Source organism: Phalaenopsis equestris, unplaced genomic scaffold (assembly GCF_001263595.1).
Source record: "Phalaenopsis equestris unplaced genomic scaffold, ASM126359v1 Scaffold200117, whole genome shotgun sequence".
Classification (NCBI taxonomy): domain Eukaryota; kingdom Viridiplantae; phylum Streptophyta; class Magnoliopsida; order Asparagales; family Orchidaceae; genus Phalaenopsis; species Phalaenopsis equestris.
The window spans coordinates 179,251-195,656 of NW_018219955.1; the positions used below are offsets into that span (position 1 = coordinate 179,251).

The 16,406-nt window shown below is 35.7% G+C and overlaps 1 protein-coding gene across 5 annotated transcripts in view; it reads right to left on the minus strand.

Annotated features, from left to right (window-relative positions):
- Nucleotides 1–16,406, minus strand: part of LOC110035822 — an 85,079-nt gene that overhangs the window by 25,530 nt on the left and 43,143 nt on the right. For 4 of the 5 annotated variants that reach the window (XM_020740118.1, XM_020740117.1, XM_020740121.1 and 1 more), the window contains 2 exons: nucleotides 13,461–13,589; nucleotides 12,301–12,627 (listed from right to left, as the gene is read on the minus strand). In XM_020740118.1, the coding sequence (XP_020595777.1) occupies nucleotides 12,301–12,627; nucleotides 13,461–13,589 (456 nt within the window). Of the gene's footprint in view, nucleotides 1–10,327; nucleotides 10,373–12,300; nucleotides 12,628–13,460; nucleotides 13,590–16,406 lie in introns of those variants that run through there. The other variant, XM_020740120.1, reaches the window with a different exon arrangement.

Sequence of the window (16,406 nt, forward strand, 5' to 3'; positions counted from 1 at the left end):
ATTAATATAAAAAAAGAAATAAATAAATAAATAAATAATTTTTTTTTTAGAAAGCCCAAAAAGGCTGATATATCAAGTAGAAAGAAAGATACGGATACAATGTGTTGGAGGGCCCAAACATGACACCCTGCCCACACAAAAACCACTACCAAAACCAAAAGAGGTTCCAAAACTAGAAAATACTGAAAAATACATTAAAGACATAAAGAAAGAGCCTAAGATGCTAAAATACATAGCATCAGATGGCTAGAGATCAACCCAATTTGGTTTTTGTCTCTGCCTCTGGTTCTAAAAAAAAACAAGTTAATAAGTTGGTAAGATGATTGTCATTGTCAGTAATAACCAATATATCATCCAATATGTTCCCGAGCTGGAGTGGAGCTGGAGTCGGTCTGCATTCTTCTTCTTCCTCCTGGAATAGACCTGTCATTCCTCTTCCAAAGATTGACTCACCTGATTTTGGTCTAATATGTGTTGGAGATGTGCAGATTGTTGAACATGCAGATTGTTGAACATTAGAAATTAGAAGCAACTACATGTTGCACTGGATGCCCTGTTTTTTTATCAACGGAGCACTCTCGTGTGTCTTGGCATGTAAGTGAGTTTTCTTCAATAACAGTGGGTGTTATGAGCACAACTAGATCTGTAGTTGCAGTATGTTGTTCTTCCTCAGGAACTGCGGTGTTGGGAAGAGGATCGGATTGCATCTTCTCAATAAGGATAATATGTGGTTGTTGGTTGTTCTTTAGTGATATTCGGTCTTAGATGAGCATGTTGTACTGGATGCCCTGTTATTGGATCAACGGAGCACTTTCGTGTGTCTTGGCATGCAAGTGAGTCTTCTTCAATAACAGTGGGTGGTAGAGCACAACTGGGTCTGTAGCTGCAGTATGTTGTTCTTCCTCAGGAACTACGGTGTTGGGAAGAGGATTGAGTTGCATCTTCTCAACAGGGATAATAGGTGGTTGTTCTTTAGTGATATTCGGTCTTAGATGAGAATGCAAATGATAACAAATAGTAGAGTTGTAGTCAAATATACTATAATGAGAGCAATAAGAAAAATGTTGTTTTATTTCAACATTTTCCCAATACCTGTTGTGAATAGTGTCAATCCATATCTCATCTGGAGCTGGTTGAGTGATATATCTCTCAACTAATACACAAGCCACAGAGGGGCTAGTGACAGCGAGCGGAGCCGCCTTGAGAGGCTTACCGTAAGCAGTTGCTAAAGAGTAGAGGATTTCCATGTTGAACAGATGTAATTTTAACCAAACTTTATCCAAACAGAAATGATAAGAGACTCCGCTTTTGGATCACAATCGATAGTTGACTTTAGAATTTTCATAAAATGACTGTTAATCTTCATAGCTTTTTGAGAGAAAATGCGAGTGTAATCAACATGATGAGATAGCTGAATAAGTATATGTCAACCGTCAAGTAAGTCAATGTTCTAACTGTCCAATGGTTTCATAGTATCAAACTCCTTCCTAATGATCTCCAATTTTGGGTGACCATAAAAGAGTTTCCCCACTAGAGAAAAATGTCAAGAGGACGCGACAGTACCGATTCCAGCCTCTGTGAGAATAAGTGCAGGCTTCCCATTTTTTTTCTAAGCTTTTTAATAAAAGTGTGATCACCTCCACTTTCAAGAGTCTCATGAAAATATTCTGGAACATTGCAAGACTTACCGATAGCAAAACCAGGCACTTAACCTGGAGGAGGGGAAGTAGCAGGAAAGGGCAATTCGTCGGAAAGGGCAAGTCGCCAGTTTGAGGAAATAACCCAGAGATATATATAGACACACACACACACACACACACATATATATATATATATATGTATATATGTATGTATATATATATATATAACTCTAGGTTATTTCCTCAAACCTTTCATGATGCATTAAATGTCGGTGGAGAATATAGTTTCATTCGAAAAAATGGGAAAAAAATGGTAAGCTCGCTATGTTCGTTTTTGAGGATGAGTCCAATATTCTTGCTTCTTCGTGTTGCCACGTTCTTGTTGAGAAATTTGTTTTTGGTCTTCCTAAGCTTGAGGTAATTAGAAAAGAGTTTGATTCCTTGAAACTCACGAGTATGTGGAAAATTTGTCTTATGGATGAGTGGCATATTCTTATTCAGTTATCCAATGATGAAGACTATACCCGTTTATTTTCTCGTCATTTTATTAGAATTGATGATATTCCTATGAAAATTTTGATGTGAAGTGTTAATTTTGATTCTGAAGCGAAACCCCCCACTGTTCCTGTTTGGATTCGTTTCCCTGGTTTAAAATTTCATCTCTTTAATCATGAAATGTTTTCTCTTGTTACAGTGTATGGTAAACCATTAAAGATGGATTACCCTACTTTTTTTGTTAATTAGCCTTCTGAGACTCGTATATTGGTGGAGTGTGATGTTACTTTACAATTCTCGAATGAAATTTGGATTGGCTCTGCACATAAAGGTTATTGGCAGAAGGTCGAAATTGAAAAACACTCGTCATATTGCCCCCACTGTCGTATGTTTGGTCACACTTCTACTAATTGATATCGTTTGCACCCTCATTTAAAAAATTACACTGATCGACCACCTACAATAAATTATATTACAATCAATAATGATACCCCGGAAGCTAGAGCTAGTGAAGGAAGGATTAGGCACTAAGCCAAATGTTGCTAATGAGGCTACACATGTTGCACCTATTGATGTTATTATTCTTGGAACTAATATAGGAGACTCCATGCATGATAATTTACATGCAGTTGTTACTCCTCTTTCTTCTACTCATAATTTATTTTTTTCTCCAGAGATAGAAAAGGAAGGGAATGCCCACAAGGCATGTTTAAATCCTCAAGGTGAGAATGTGCCGCCTGAAGCTTCTTTTTGGCAGCTACTAACGTGTTAGAAGAGGAATGCTTGGTTCAGAAAGCTAGTAAAAAGAAAAGTAGAAGAAATAATGTCCTTCTACATCTTCATAGTGAAAATATTATTATTAATGGGAAGTATCATTCTGATCAGAATAGTTCACCACCCTTCCTAGGTCTTCTAGAAAGGGTTGCTCAAGAAATCATATTTAATATTATGATTTGGAATATTATGGGAGTGGCGGACCCTTCCTCATTTAATAGACTAAAGCGTTTAAGCAGGGTTCACAATCTTTCTATTTTTGTTCTTTTAGAGCCTCTTATCTCTTTTAATAAAGATCGTATCTTCAAAAAATTTAAACAGTATAAGCATTTTTGTAACAAAAATAACAAGATTTGGAAATTTTGTAAGCATAATATTGATCATAACATCATTGAAAATAAGGAGCAATTTGTTTTGGTTTACTTTAAACTTGAAACATTTTATTCTTGGGCTACTTTTGTCTAAGCTAGCTATTTTCTCCATGATAAATATCTTCTTTGACATAAGCTTACCCTTATGGGAGATACTATCAAAGATAAATTTCAACATGATTATGAAGCCGACTGAGAGGATAGGTGGGGGCGTGGTGATCTTACGCTTATCAATCATTTTTGTGATAAAATTACTGAAGCTGATCTCTATGATTTATGGTACATAGGTACCCCTTTTACTTGAAGAAGAGGTTCTCTTACACAATGCCTGGATCGTTTTTTTGGCAGTCACTATTTCCTCAACTATTTTCATACTCCAAAGTGCAACATTTAAATCATGTTGGTTCTGATCACAACCTCGTTCTGTTTTCTCTTGCCTTCACTGTTAAGTTTTCTAGGTATCATTTTAAATTTCTTAATATATGGACCACTCATGATACCTTTCTGAGTCTTATAAAGCAGGCTTGGCATTTTGATGGTGCTGACAATCCGTGGTTCATGCTATGGCAACTGCATTAAAAGGTAGTTGATCAGTTACGTAAGTGGAATTTTCATGTCTTTGGTAATGTCCATACTAGGGTTCAAGAGGCACAAAAGGTGGTGGAAAGTCTTGAGGCACAGGTAATTTGTTCTTCACAACATGTTAATGAGTTCGCTCAGGCTCATACTAATCTTCTTGAAGTTATTTCTTTAGAAGATCTATTACAACTGAAAGCTAATGATACTTATTTTACTAGTGGGGATCGGAATACAAAATTTTTTCATGTCTTGATTAAACATAGGAAAAATCTGAACACAATTCTTAAAATTAAAATTCTTGACGGGAGTTTGCTTACTGATGAAGAAGACATTGGAAATAATGTTGTTGAATATTTCTCTAATTTGTGTCAAGCTTGTTCGCAGATACTTCCTGTTGATTCTGACCTTTTTGCGGGGGAATGTGAGTATATCTGTAGCATATCTTTTTCGGATGTCCCTTCGGAGCAAGAGATTCTTTCGATTCTTAACGATATCAACTCAAATAAGGCTCCTAGTCCGGATGATTTTACTGCAGCTTTTTATGTTACATGTTGGGATATTATTAAACATGAGATGATTCAAGCTATTCAATGTTTTTTTCATGGCGACGATCCTATGAAATTCTTTACCTCTTCTTTGATTGTGCTCATTCCAGAAGAGTGTGCTCATTCCTAAGGGAACTGATAAAACTAGTTGGGAAAAAATTAGACCAATATCCCTCACTTCTGTCATTTTGAAAGTTTTAAGCAAGCTACTGGTTTCCAGATTACAACCTCTCCTAACCAATATTATCTCGCCTCAGCAATTTGCATATATTAAAGGATGGGAGATCACAGATAATATCTTACTTGCACAGGAGCTTCTAAAAGATCTAGATAAAAAATGTGGAGGTAACATGGTATTTAAAGTTGACAACAAGAAGGTTTTTGACACGATTAGTTGGGATTTCTTAATTAATATACTTCGGGCTTGTGGCTTTCAAAATAGCTTTTGTTCTCTAATTCGTAGATGGCTGGAAAGCAACAATTGCAATGTTTTCATGAATGGTAACTCCTGTGGTCTTTTCTCTGCTCCAAGGGGTATTAAACAAGGTGACCTCTTATCCCCTACTATTTTCATCATAGCTTTTGATTATTTCTTTCGTTTAATCAATCAAATGCAGATACGTAAGTCATATACTCAATTCTCCCACAAATCAACAATTTTGGTTAGTCACTTGGCTTCTGCGGATGACGTCATTCTTTTCTCTAATACTAGTAAAGCTACCATCAAATCTCTTATGCAGGTTCTTGATATTTTTCAAGAAACTTCCGGTTTAACTTTCAATAAGAAGAAATGCAATCTTTATTTTGGGAAGCATGTTAATAGATATTGCTACCTGGGCAGTTTCCTACACTGGTTGTCATGCTGCCTCTCTACCGCTTAAATATCTTGGGGTTAATCTCTTAAAAGACTGTCAGAAACAAACACAGTTAGATAAGGTGGTTGATAAAATCAAATAAAAAATTGATGACTAGAGGAATATTTTCCTCGCCAATGGTGGGCGACTCGCCCTGCTTAAAAGTGTCCTTCTCAACATTTTTTTGTATGCCTTACAAATTCTTAATCTCAAGAAGAGCACCCAGACCACCTTGGAAAAGCTTTTTAATCGTTTTCTTTGGTCGAGCAGCCGCTCAGAAAGCATTGGACTACTTTTAGCAAAGTCTGCAAGCCTAAAACTGCTGGTGGTTTAGGCTTTAAGAGCTTTAAGCAAATTTCTGAAATCAATATGTGCAAACTTTGGTTTAAATTTCGTGCAAATAATTCCTTATGGGCTAAATTTCTTTTGCATGAATATTGCTCTCATTTTAACTCGGCCATTGTCCCATGGAAAGTGGGTGACTCTAAGCTTTGGAAAGCTATCCTTAAAGCTAGAACGGTGGCTCGTACCTTTATTTATTGGGATATTGGTGAGGGAAACCTCTTTCTGGCATGACCAAAGGGGTTTGGAAGATTTGGATATATCCTTACAATCTTCGCTCAATAACAATTTGTTTATTTCTGATTGTTGGCTTGATGGTAAATGGGATGTCAACAAATTGAATGAACTCATTCTTGTCAAAACAACTCAGGTCACTAGAATCCCTATAAAAAATAGTTTAAAAGATATTTCATTATGGAAAACCACCTCTTTTGTTTCTCCTACCAATTTGCTTTTTTCAAGACTTTATAATTATAGTAATTGGCGTTGGGGACATTACATCTGGAATGCCATTATTTCTCCATCCATTTCCTTCTTCCTATGGAGGTATTTCCTAAAATTGTTACCTTTTGATGATATTTTAAAGCTTAAAGGATTGAAGTTGGCTTCTCAATGTTATCTAGGCAAAAAGGGTGAGGAATCAACTTTACATCTATTTTTTCTTTGTCCTTTTGCTAGAGAGATCTGGAACGCGATGGGTCAACATTTTCATATAAGCTGGTCAAATCGGTTCACTATTGATGATTATCTCCTTATTTGGAGATCTGCTGCTCATGTTGATACGAAATTGGCTTGGTGTCCTTTTGTTGTTCTTCGGTTAATTTGGGTTGCCAAGAACGATAATAAATATCATAATTTGAGTTTGGCTCCTATTACTGTTTCTTATATTCTAGCTCAATTCCATAGAGCTTGTCGCATTTTGAGCCCAGGTGGATCTTTATCTCAGCCACGGCAACCCCCACCTCTGGGTTGGATTAAGACAAATATTGATGGAAGCTGGACTTCCATTGCGGCTAGTGCTGGTGGGGTTTTCCGTAATCATTTGGGGCATTGCCTATGTTATTTTGCTTCTCCCATTATTGCCTCTTCTCCTATAGAGGCCGAATGCTGGGTAATTTTACTGGCAATGCAAATGGTGATTTGCTGTAAACTTTCTAATCTTATAATTAAGACAAATTCTCATAGCCTTTATAATGATTTCATTAAGGCTTCTAGACCCAAATGGTTTTTTTTGGGTACTATGAATAGGATTAGAGATCTTATTGAGAAGCATCACTTATTAATCCAAATGTCTTTCATTTATCGAGAAGGTAACTCTCTAGCGGATTGGTTGGCTAAGAAAGGCAAAGGTTCAGCTGGCCTTTTCTGTGGTGATATTTGAATGGAGATTACTGGATTTACCTTTTATTAGAGGCTAACCTACCATGGTGCAGGTTCTGTTTCCAGCATTTTTCTGTTATACTGGATGATTTCTACTTATGTATATTGAGTTGGTTGGGTAATCCCACTGTGAGAGTTGCCTCTTGCACTATTGGTTTTGTCATTAAGTTTTGGATGGTTTGCTGCTATGATGTTTACGATGCCTTTTCTAAGCCCTTTGGTGTGCCTTTTTGCTGCCTCCTGCCTTGGTGCAGTTTCGGTTTTTTTGCAGCTTCCTGTTATACTGGTTGCTTCCCCCTTCATTTCATTGAATGGGTTGGACGGTAATCCCACTATCATGCTTATGATGCGTGTTGGTTATGTTGGTTATGTCATGAAGATTTTGATGGTTTGCTGCAATGAGGCTTATGATGCCTTTCTAAGCCTTTTGTTTTGTTTTACTGCTGCTTCTTGGAGACTGGAGATGCCTGGAGATGGATATCCAGATTGTGATACTATGGTTTGGTCTGGGTTATTTTGTTTTTCCGTGAAAGGCTGCTCTTTCTTCGGTTTGAGCCTAGCTGGGGCTAGGTGGCTTCATCTACGGATAACCCTGAATCTCTTTTATCTGGACCTTTCACCTGTTTCTCATTAATATGGATCTTTTGTCTGCTTTTTACAGATTTCTGGACAACTCTACTTTGTTCTCTTTTATGTAGGTACAAATATTTGCTTCCTTTGGTGGTGTACTAGCATGTTTTTTGGATAGGTTTTCCTCTCGACTTTACCTCCCCTCGGTGGTTGAACGGCCTCTCCTCCCGCACACATGTTTCCTCTGCCTGTTGTTGTGCTATTCGGTTCTCAATGCATATTTTCAGATGGCTAGGCTAAACTTCTTTTTTCTTTTGGAGGGTATACTTGTATTTTTCTTTTGAGGGTATACTTGTATGTTTTGTTTTGAGTTTTTTTATGTGGAGTTGTAATTGGGAGATGGAAACCCTTAAGGTTGTGTTGTTTGAATTAGTTTTTTTTCTCTTTTGCTATGGGGATCCACCCCCCTCTTTTGTAACTCCTTTTATGAAATTAATAGGATCGAAGCCGTATAATGTTCATTCCCCAAATATATATATATATATATATATATATATAGATAGATAGATAAACCAACCCCTCCTAATTTACGAACTTACCAATTAAATCTAATTTAAATTAGGAAATGAAATAATTCTAAAATAAAAAATAAAGAAACATAAAATAGGATAATAATAAAACTAAGGGGTTTCCAAAGAAATCTCCAATCAAATCTTTCCATGATTTTGTGAAGCAGCCGACCAGCCCGCCATGAAGAGGAGCCGAACTATTCAGCTTTCCACACTTCCCCTCAAGTTGGATTGTAGATGTTGTAGAAGCCAAACTTTGTATTGAACTCAGAGAAAGTGCTTAAAAGAAGAGTTGTGATGAAAACATCAGCAACTTGTTGGTGTGGCGAGATGTAGCTTAGTTGTATAATTCCACCATCAACCTTTTCAATGATAAGTGTATCAATCTCAATAAGTTTGGTCCTGTCATGGTGCACTAGATCCTTGGCAATACTGACGGCTGCTTGATTGTCACAAAACATCTGTATAGGTCTATTAGAGGTGCACCCCAATTCCTTTGATAATTTCTAAATATGCATCCCTTCACAGATTCCCAAAACAAATGTCATATACTTTGATATAGCACTACTTCTAGAAACAACAACTTACTTCTTAGTTCTCCATGTAACCAGATTTCCCCATATAGAAGCAATAACCTGAGATAAGCTTTCTCTCAGTCAGTTCCCAAGCCCAACTTGCATTAATATAGATTTTTATCTCTATTTCTGGTTTTCTTAAAAATTAATCTATAACTCGGAATCTTCTCGAGAAACCTCTGAAATATGTACACCATTTTCAAAAGCTCTTCATTTGGGTTATACATGTATTGCCTTACAATACTGACACAGTATGTAATATCTGGTCTCATATATGAGAAGTAGATAAGTTTTTCTACCAATCTTTGATATCTTCCCTTATCCACAGATACACTTTCTTCTCACTTATTAGATTTCTTACTGGGATTCATTGGAGTATCAGCAGGCTTACATCCAGTCATATGTCTCCTTTAGTAGATCTGAAATGTATTTCCTCTATGATATAATAATGTTTTTTCTGGACCTTGTTACCTCCATACTTAAATAATATTTCATGGTTCCTATATCCTTGATTTCAAACACTAGCAAGCACTTCCATGACTTGAGAATCTCTTTCATCATCACTAATAAGAATCATAGCATCCACATATACTATCAGGCAATAATTTTACTTCCCTGAGTGTGTTTGATGAGCAGAGTATGATCAACTTGACTCTGATGAAATCAATTAGAACTCATAATTTCAGCAAACATTTCAAACCACGCTCTCGGCGATTGCTTAAGCCCATATAAATACTCCTTGAGTTTCTATAATAGATGTTTGTTAGAATCATTCTCATACTCGAATGGTATATACTTCTTCCAGATCCCCATTAAGTTAAGTTGATGCAGTTGGCATTCCTTAGTCTGTTACTGAATGGAAAACTCCGCTAGTATTTGTTTGGCAAATGGTGCGAATGTTTCCTGAAATTCAAACACTTGAAATATGCATTTTGCATAAACAAAAATAAAAGAGGGTTACAAAAGTACAAAAGAACAACAGCTAAACCAAGCCAGCAAAAATATGGGATCGGACAAAACCAACAAAAATATAAAAGAGTGGGAATTATCCACCATACTAACAAAAAAAACTATCATGTAAGGCCCTATGAGCACAAACATGTGCCATCATGTTTATCTTTCTATTTATGTGCTGAAATAAAAAATACCTAAAAGTAGACAAAAAAGAAAAATCTTCAACATTTTGCGGTTTAGCCTTCCATACCTCATTGGATTTGCATTGTTTAAGCGAGGAGATGTGGTTGTCTTTCAATAATAATACTCATAGCTTTGTACATCCAAGGCTTGATAAGCATTTTGATAGAACAAATAGCCCGGAGCTCCACATAAGTGTTGTCCCAATGTTCAAAAGACTCGCCAGCCATAAAAAAACAACGCGCGTTTCATCAAGAAGAACAATGTCGATGCCACCCGTACAGGAGGGGAGTAAAGCCCCATTCGTGTCAAATTTAAGCTATCTCAAAGGGGGAGGGGACACCACTTGGAAGGCTTGCAACAATCGGTTAGACTAATTGGTATCCCATTGCTTCAAAAATGGAATTTGTGGGTGCGGTCATGGCATCCAGAGCATTGGAGGCGAGGAAAGTTGGGGTGCCACCATGCTTCTTAATGTTGTGGGCCCCCTAGCATTGATACACCAACTTGCAATAGAAAAAGCGATGCCCAGCCTTGCAGTTATCTGAAAAAGAGAGACCTTCAATAACTTCAATAAGGGAGTTGAAAATGAGGATGGGAAAGCCCAATTGTTATCATTTACATCTAGCCTTGATAAGGATTTTACAACTCGCAATTACATGTTCAGTGCTTTCATGTTCAACACAACCTCAAGGGCAAGTCGTATCCTCCAAGAGGCATCTTCGGTTGAGCAAAGAATGAGTTGGGAGGGCATCGAGAGCAACTCTCCACCAAAAATGAGTACTAGACTCCTGAAAGCAAATCCCATAAACTTAAGTGAAAAATTTTGCAACAACTCTGGCTCTAACTCTCTTAATACCACCATCAAGTTTGTATTTGATGTTTAATGCCCATTTGCTTTCCAACTAACTTATTATATCAAGGGAGTTTAGTAAGAAATATGTTTCTCTTATATCCTCCCAGATTTCCATGGCAATTACGTAGTACAAAAATTTTCTCTCACTTCACTAGTCATTGAGTTGACTAACCAAGGCATATATATATGGTCTTGAATCATCCATGTGCGTTGGTTAGGATCAGTGAACTCAATAATTGTGTCATCTCCCATGAGGTGTTCATCTTTTCTTTTCTCACAAATGTATATAAACATGAATTAGGACCATTAAAGAAAATTGGCCATTGACTTATTGGCTTGTGATAAGAGTAAAGAGTTCAGAGGTTGTATGGACATAATTCCTGGTCTTTGATTCAGAACTAACATGCGAAGTAGAACTAGACATCTTAATTCCATACTTGGCCATAAATCCTATGCATGTTTAGGGTTGGGTAAGGGAGCCTAGGAAGTCCTACAAGAAGTTGAAGAAAATTGCAAGGAGGATTCCAGCTACGGAACAGAAGTTCGAGAGGCTCCAGCAGTTGTAGGAGCGGGCAACAGTTCGACTTTAGTGATCGAACGAGATGAATGACTCGTACGCCCGATCTGTCTAAATGGAGGAGACGGCTGCGGCTAGGGCACGCAGAGTTGGATTGAGAGACAGATTATGTGTGCGAGCAGTGCATGAGCTCCACAACTGGTGAGCAAAAACGACAAGAAATACTGAGGTGCGGAGACATTGCTGAAGACGTAAACTTTTGTCTATCAAAGACGTTGAAGGGAGAAAATACCAAAAACGGCGTCGAAGATAGTTCGATGACAGCAGATGTGAGACACAGTTGAATATGTCAAAGGCAGAGACCAAAGACGTCGCTGAAGGTTACAAGGATCTAATCAATTAGTGCATCTCAACCTCCAAAATGAGTAGTGGCTTTGACAAACGGATGAGGACTGGGGGTCCAATACCATGTTGAAAACATGTATGGGAAGGAAAGATTATTATTATTATATATAGAAAAATCAATCCCTCCTAATTTACAAACTTGGCAAATAAATCTAAGTCTAAATTAGAAAAGAAAATAATTCTGAAATAAAAAATAAAAAACATAAAATAAGAAGAGAATAAAACTAAGAAAAGGGTTTTCAAAGATATTCCCAATCAAATTTTTCCATAATTTTGTGAAGAAATAGGCAGACCCACGATGGAGAGGAGCCAAACTTCTAAGCTTTCCACAGTTAGTGATCAGATTGATTTTATTGCAGCATAGAACTTATCAGTTCAAGTGACAAAATTAGTCACTCAACAAATATAGGGGCAAAGCTACATACAATAACCACCTCTCTATATCTTATATAAGTTCTTCATGCGCAAGCTACACCTTATATGTAGATTCAAGTTGTTTCAAATTAAATGAACAAATAGCATCAAACCAAAAGTTCTTTTTTCCAAAATAGGCCTTTGTCTTACAATTTACTAATGAGTCAAAGAGCTCCAAGCATTTTCAGGAAGAAATAAAGCTATTTCATGAAACTGAAATGAGGCTTTAATGGCAACATCATGCAACAACAACATGAAGAGTGATAGTATTTAAATGTACCTAGGGTTCAAAATGTTCCCCATTATGATCATGTTTTTGGTTATGAGTGCCAGCCTCCATAATCCAGCAGGACTTCTCTTTACCTCAAACTCTGTCTCCAAGTCAGGAGCGGTAGAAATCAGAATCCAAATTGATACATCTTCAAAAGATGATCCTAAGGAGATTTCGCAATTTATCTTCAGCATGCTCTCCATGATATGCTCTGCTGATAGAGTGGCAGGAAAAGTTGCATTCATTTGCCAATTGAACAAAGAAATTGGAATAATTTGAAATATTTTGCTTCCAGTAGAAGAAAATTTGGCCAGGAGCACCCTCTTCGAAATTTCCCTGAAGAAATTATGGTTAGATATGATTGTGCATGATTTTCAAGTTTCAACACAAATTACTTCTAAGATAAAACTAAATATTTTTGAAAGGCAATGAATTGGATAGTGCACCTAAAAAGCTGTTCAAAATCAATTAATTATGTGGTGCGATTGTTAAGATCCATATACGAATGGGATTGCCAAAAGTCAAAAAAGAAAATAAGAATTGAATTTAGGATTTAGAATTTAGTAAAAATCTGGTGGTGAAACAATTTGCTTAAGCATTGAATTGATGGGCCCCTATCACTAATAAATTGGGCTTAATTTGAACTACAAATATTCCACTGTCTTAAGAAGTAATATCATATCCAGCCATTCAACTAGGATAAGCGTTTCATTTTGTTTTTGGCCATCATGAATATGGATATGTCTACCACATGGATTCCATATGATTGAGTGCACTCTTAGCGCATGATTGTGATGATATCAAAAAACTTTCATTTCAGATATAATGCATTGGATTCAATTTAGAGCGCATAGTTCGATCCCATAACAATAATTTTATGTACATGTTCTCTTAAGAGAGAAATCACAACTTCTATCGAAAAAATGTTAATATAGCTGGAAAAGTAAAAAAGGACCAGTGCAAATAGGATTATCGTTCAGCATAGATGCTCAGGCAAAAGATGATTTTATGATATGTGATGTTTGTTATTCTTTTCAAGTCTAACAATAGTACAAAACATGTCGCATGAACTCCAAATTTTCACTCACACTTAAAACTCGTTTGCAAAAAAGGATTCAAGCAGGGCTAATAATCTATGTGGCAAAGATGAATGCAAGATAAAAGCATACCATATGCCAAAATCACCAAGTCCATTGTGACCAATTAAAAGAGAACTATAGTTTGGTAATCCTTTTAGCTCCAATATTGTAGGTGATATGTGATCAAAACTTGGCAGCTTGAACTCCTCCAATACGTCACTGCAAGTAAATATCATTAAAATACAGGATGCTAATATATGCCACTGGAAGTTAGGGATGGGAAAGAGACTAGACCTAAAACAAGAACAAAGAAATAGAAAATCTAGGTAAGGCAAAATAAACAATAAGGCATACTACACAAAAAGGATTAAAATATTATCGTTGGGAGAAACTTGGCTATCTCAATTATAAATGTTTGAAATAAATCCCTCGATAATCCTCCAAATAATTGCATGTGACAATTTTAATTAGACATATTTGTCAATGATGAATAGCCCACCATAATGCAAAGATACTTGCGGAGTTATATTGAATAGTGCACGGCACCATGCATGCCATTTTAATAATAATGTGCAACTACTATGTAGCTATGTGAGTAAGTTCAGTGTGGCTTGCAGCCTACAGTGTTTTAATACCCAAAAACACCCACAAAGAAAACTAAGAAAAAATTTTTGAAATATGACTCAAATTTTGCATTCCTTAAATTCAACCGAACTATTTTTATAAAATCCTATGTTTTGTATTGATCAAATTTAGATATAGTAATATAATATAATATATATATATATATATATATATGTATATATATATCTGTGTGTGCGTACAGACCTGCTAAATCTAAAATACTATAATTATTTACATTAACCTAACTCTTTAGTTAAGATAACTAATCTCTATTAATTATAACCTCGAAACTGTGGCAACCCCCCACTTTCCATGACATGCAGAAGGATAGTAATTGAGGGTAGGGATTAACTAAGTTTAAGTAATCAGTTTAATAATATATAAATAAAATGTATTTTTCCTTCCTACTTCGCCACTCATTTTCCTCTAATTCACATCAAAGCAAGTGATAGAACGGTGAAGAGAGAGCAGTTTTCGCTCTCGGGTAGGGGTGTAAACGAACCGAACACGAACAAACAGAGCTTGTATCCGTGTTTGGTTCGTTTGAATTTTAGATTGTTTGAAATAAGCTCGTGTTCAAAATTGTTCGTGAAGTCATTGTTCGTGTTCGTTTCTTAACGAACGAGTCGAACACTAGCTGTTCGCGAACGACGAGCCAGTTTGACATCCCTAATATTAATATAAATAAATAATATATTATATTAATTATATAACTTATATTATATAAATATATAATATCTATATTAGTATATTACTAATATAGTATATTAATTATAAAATTTAATTTTTTAAAATATCATAAATTTTTTATATATAATTATTTTATAATTCGAACACGAACGAACGCATCACTGTTCGTGTTTGATTAGTTTAACTAACCGAACGAAAAAAATTTGTTCATGTTCGTCTCGTTTACTTATCGAACGAATTGAACACGAACTCATTCACGAACCGAACACGAACTATTCGTTAACTACGAGCTTTTTTGACAGATAGAAGCGAAAGAATGAACTACGAGCTTTTTTGACAGATAGAAGCGAAAGAAAAAAATCGTGAAAAGAAAAGAAAGGGAGAACAGGAAGGGTAGAGGAAGAATGGAATGGGAAGATATGGTGAGAAGGAATTGAGAAAAGAATCTTATTTATAAATATCTTTATAAAAATGTTTGTATTAATCCCATCTAAATTAGGGGTTGTTTTGTCAAATAAAAGGAGTGCCTTGCATTTCTTTTGCAAAGGACTTAAAAAATTAAGTGCTTGGTCGGAAAAAAAATAAGTGTAATATAAAATTTCAATGTTTTTTGAATTCACTCTCTAATTCATATTCAATTTATCTGAAATTTGTTGGATTTAGGCGAATTCCAAACACACTGCTTCACGTTAAGTGATATCACTGGTCGCTATGGTCTGCCTCTAACAGCCCATGTCGCCGCCTATTGTCCCCGTTGTCATTGCCCGTCGCCCCTGCCGCCGCAGCCCACCAAACATCTCCACACGACGCCATCGCCTACCCACTGTCCACCACATACCACTTGCACGCAGCCACCACCCACAATAGGGTGCATGCCCGCAATCGCTCACCAACACCACTAGCCGCTTATCATCACTACCAACGCCCTCCACCATCGAACTTAATAGGTTTATTTTATATTCAATTCATTTTTCTTCAAGCAAAAAATAAAAAAGCAAAATCAAGCATTTATTTTACACTAAACCAAACAACATTAAATTATTTTAAATACAATGCATTATTTTAACACTGCAATTTACACTATATTCCTTTTGTTAAAAACCAAACAATCCCTTAATAAATAACTATTAAATTCTTTTTGATTGCATGAATTTTTTGTTTAGATAATCGATTGAGAGCAGATTTTGTATGTAAGTCATAAAGTGGGGAATAAGAAGATAGTAGAACATATAATTGAATGTAATGAAGCCCATTTAAGGTAAAATTATTTATTTGAGGTTATTCATGTATAAATTTAAGAATTAATTAAATAATTTCTTAATTATTTATAGGAAATTGTGCTTCCTTTGAGGTTTAAACTAGGATGCAAACTAAAGTTAAGCTTGAGAAAATTAATAGCGAAGTTAACCCAGCAAACAAAGTGAGATAATTAAATGATAAATTAAAAAGCAAAAAAATTTATAAAATCATTACTTGTCATTATTATGAGAATATTTATTTATTAAATAATTGGCAGATGTGACTCACGTATAGAAGCTTTCATATCATCGATTACCCACATATTTCATAAAAAAATAAGTTAATTATAAATTATTGATTTTATTGATCTTATTGTACTCTTGTGCATGTTAACTAAGATATTGCAAATATATTAAGATAAACAGTAATTACATAAATATAATAATTATAACAGATAAAGTTGATCAACGAATGTCATGTATT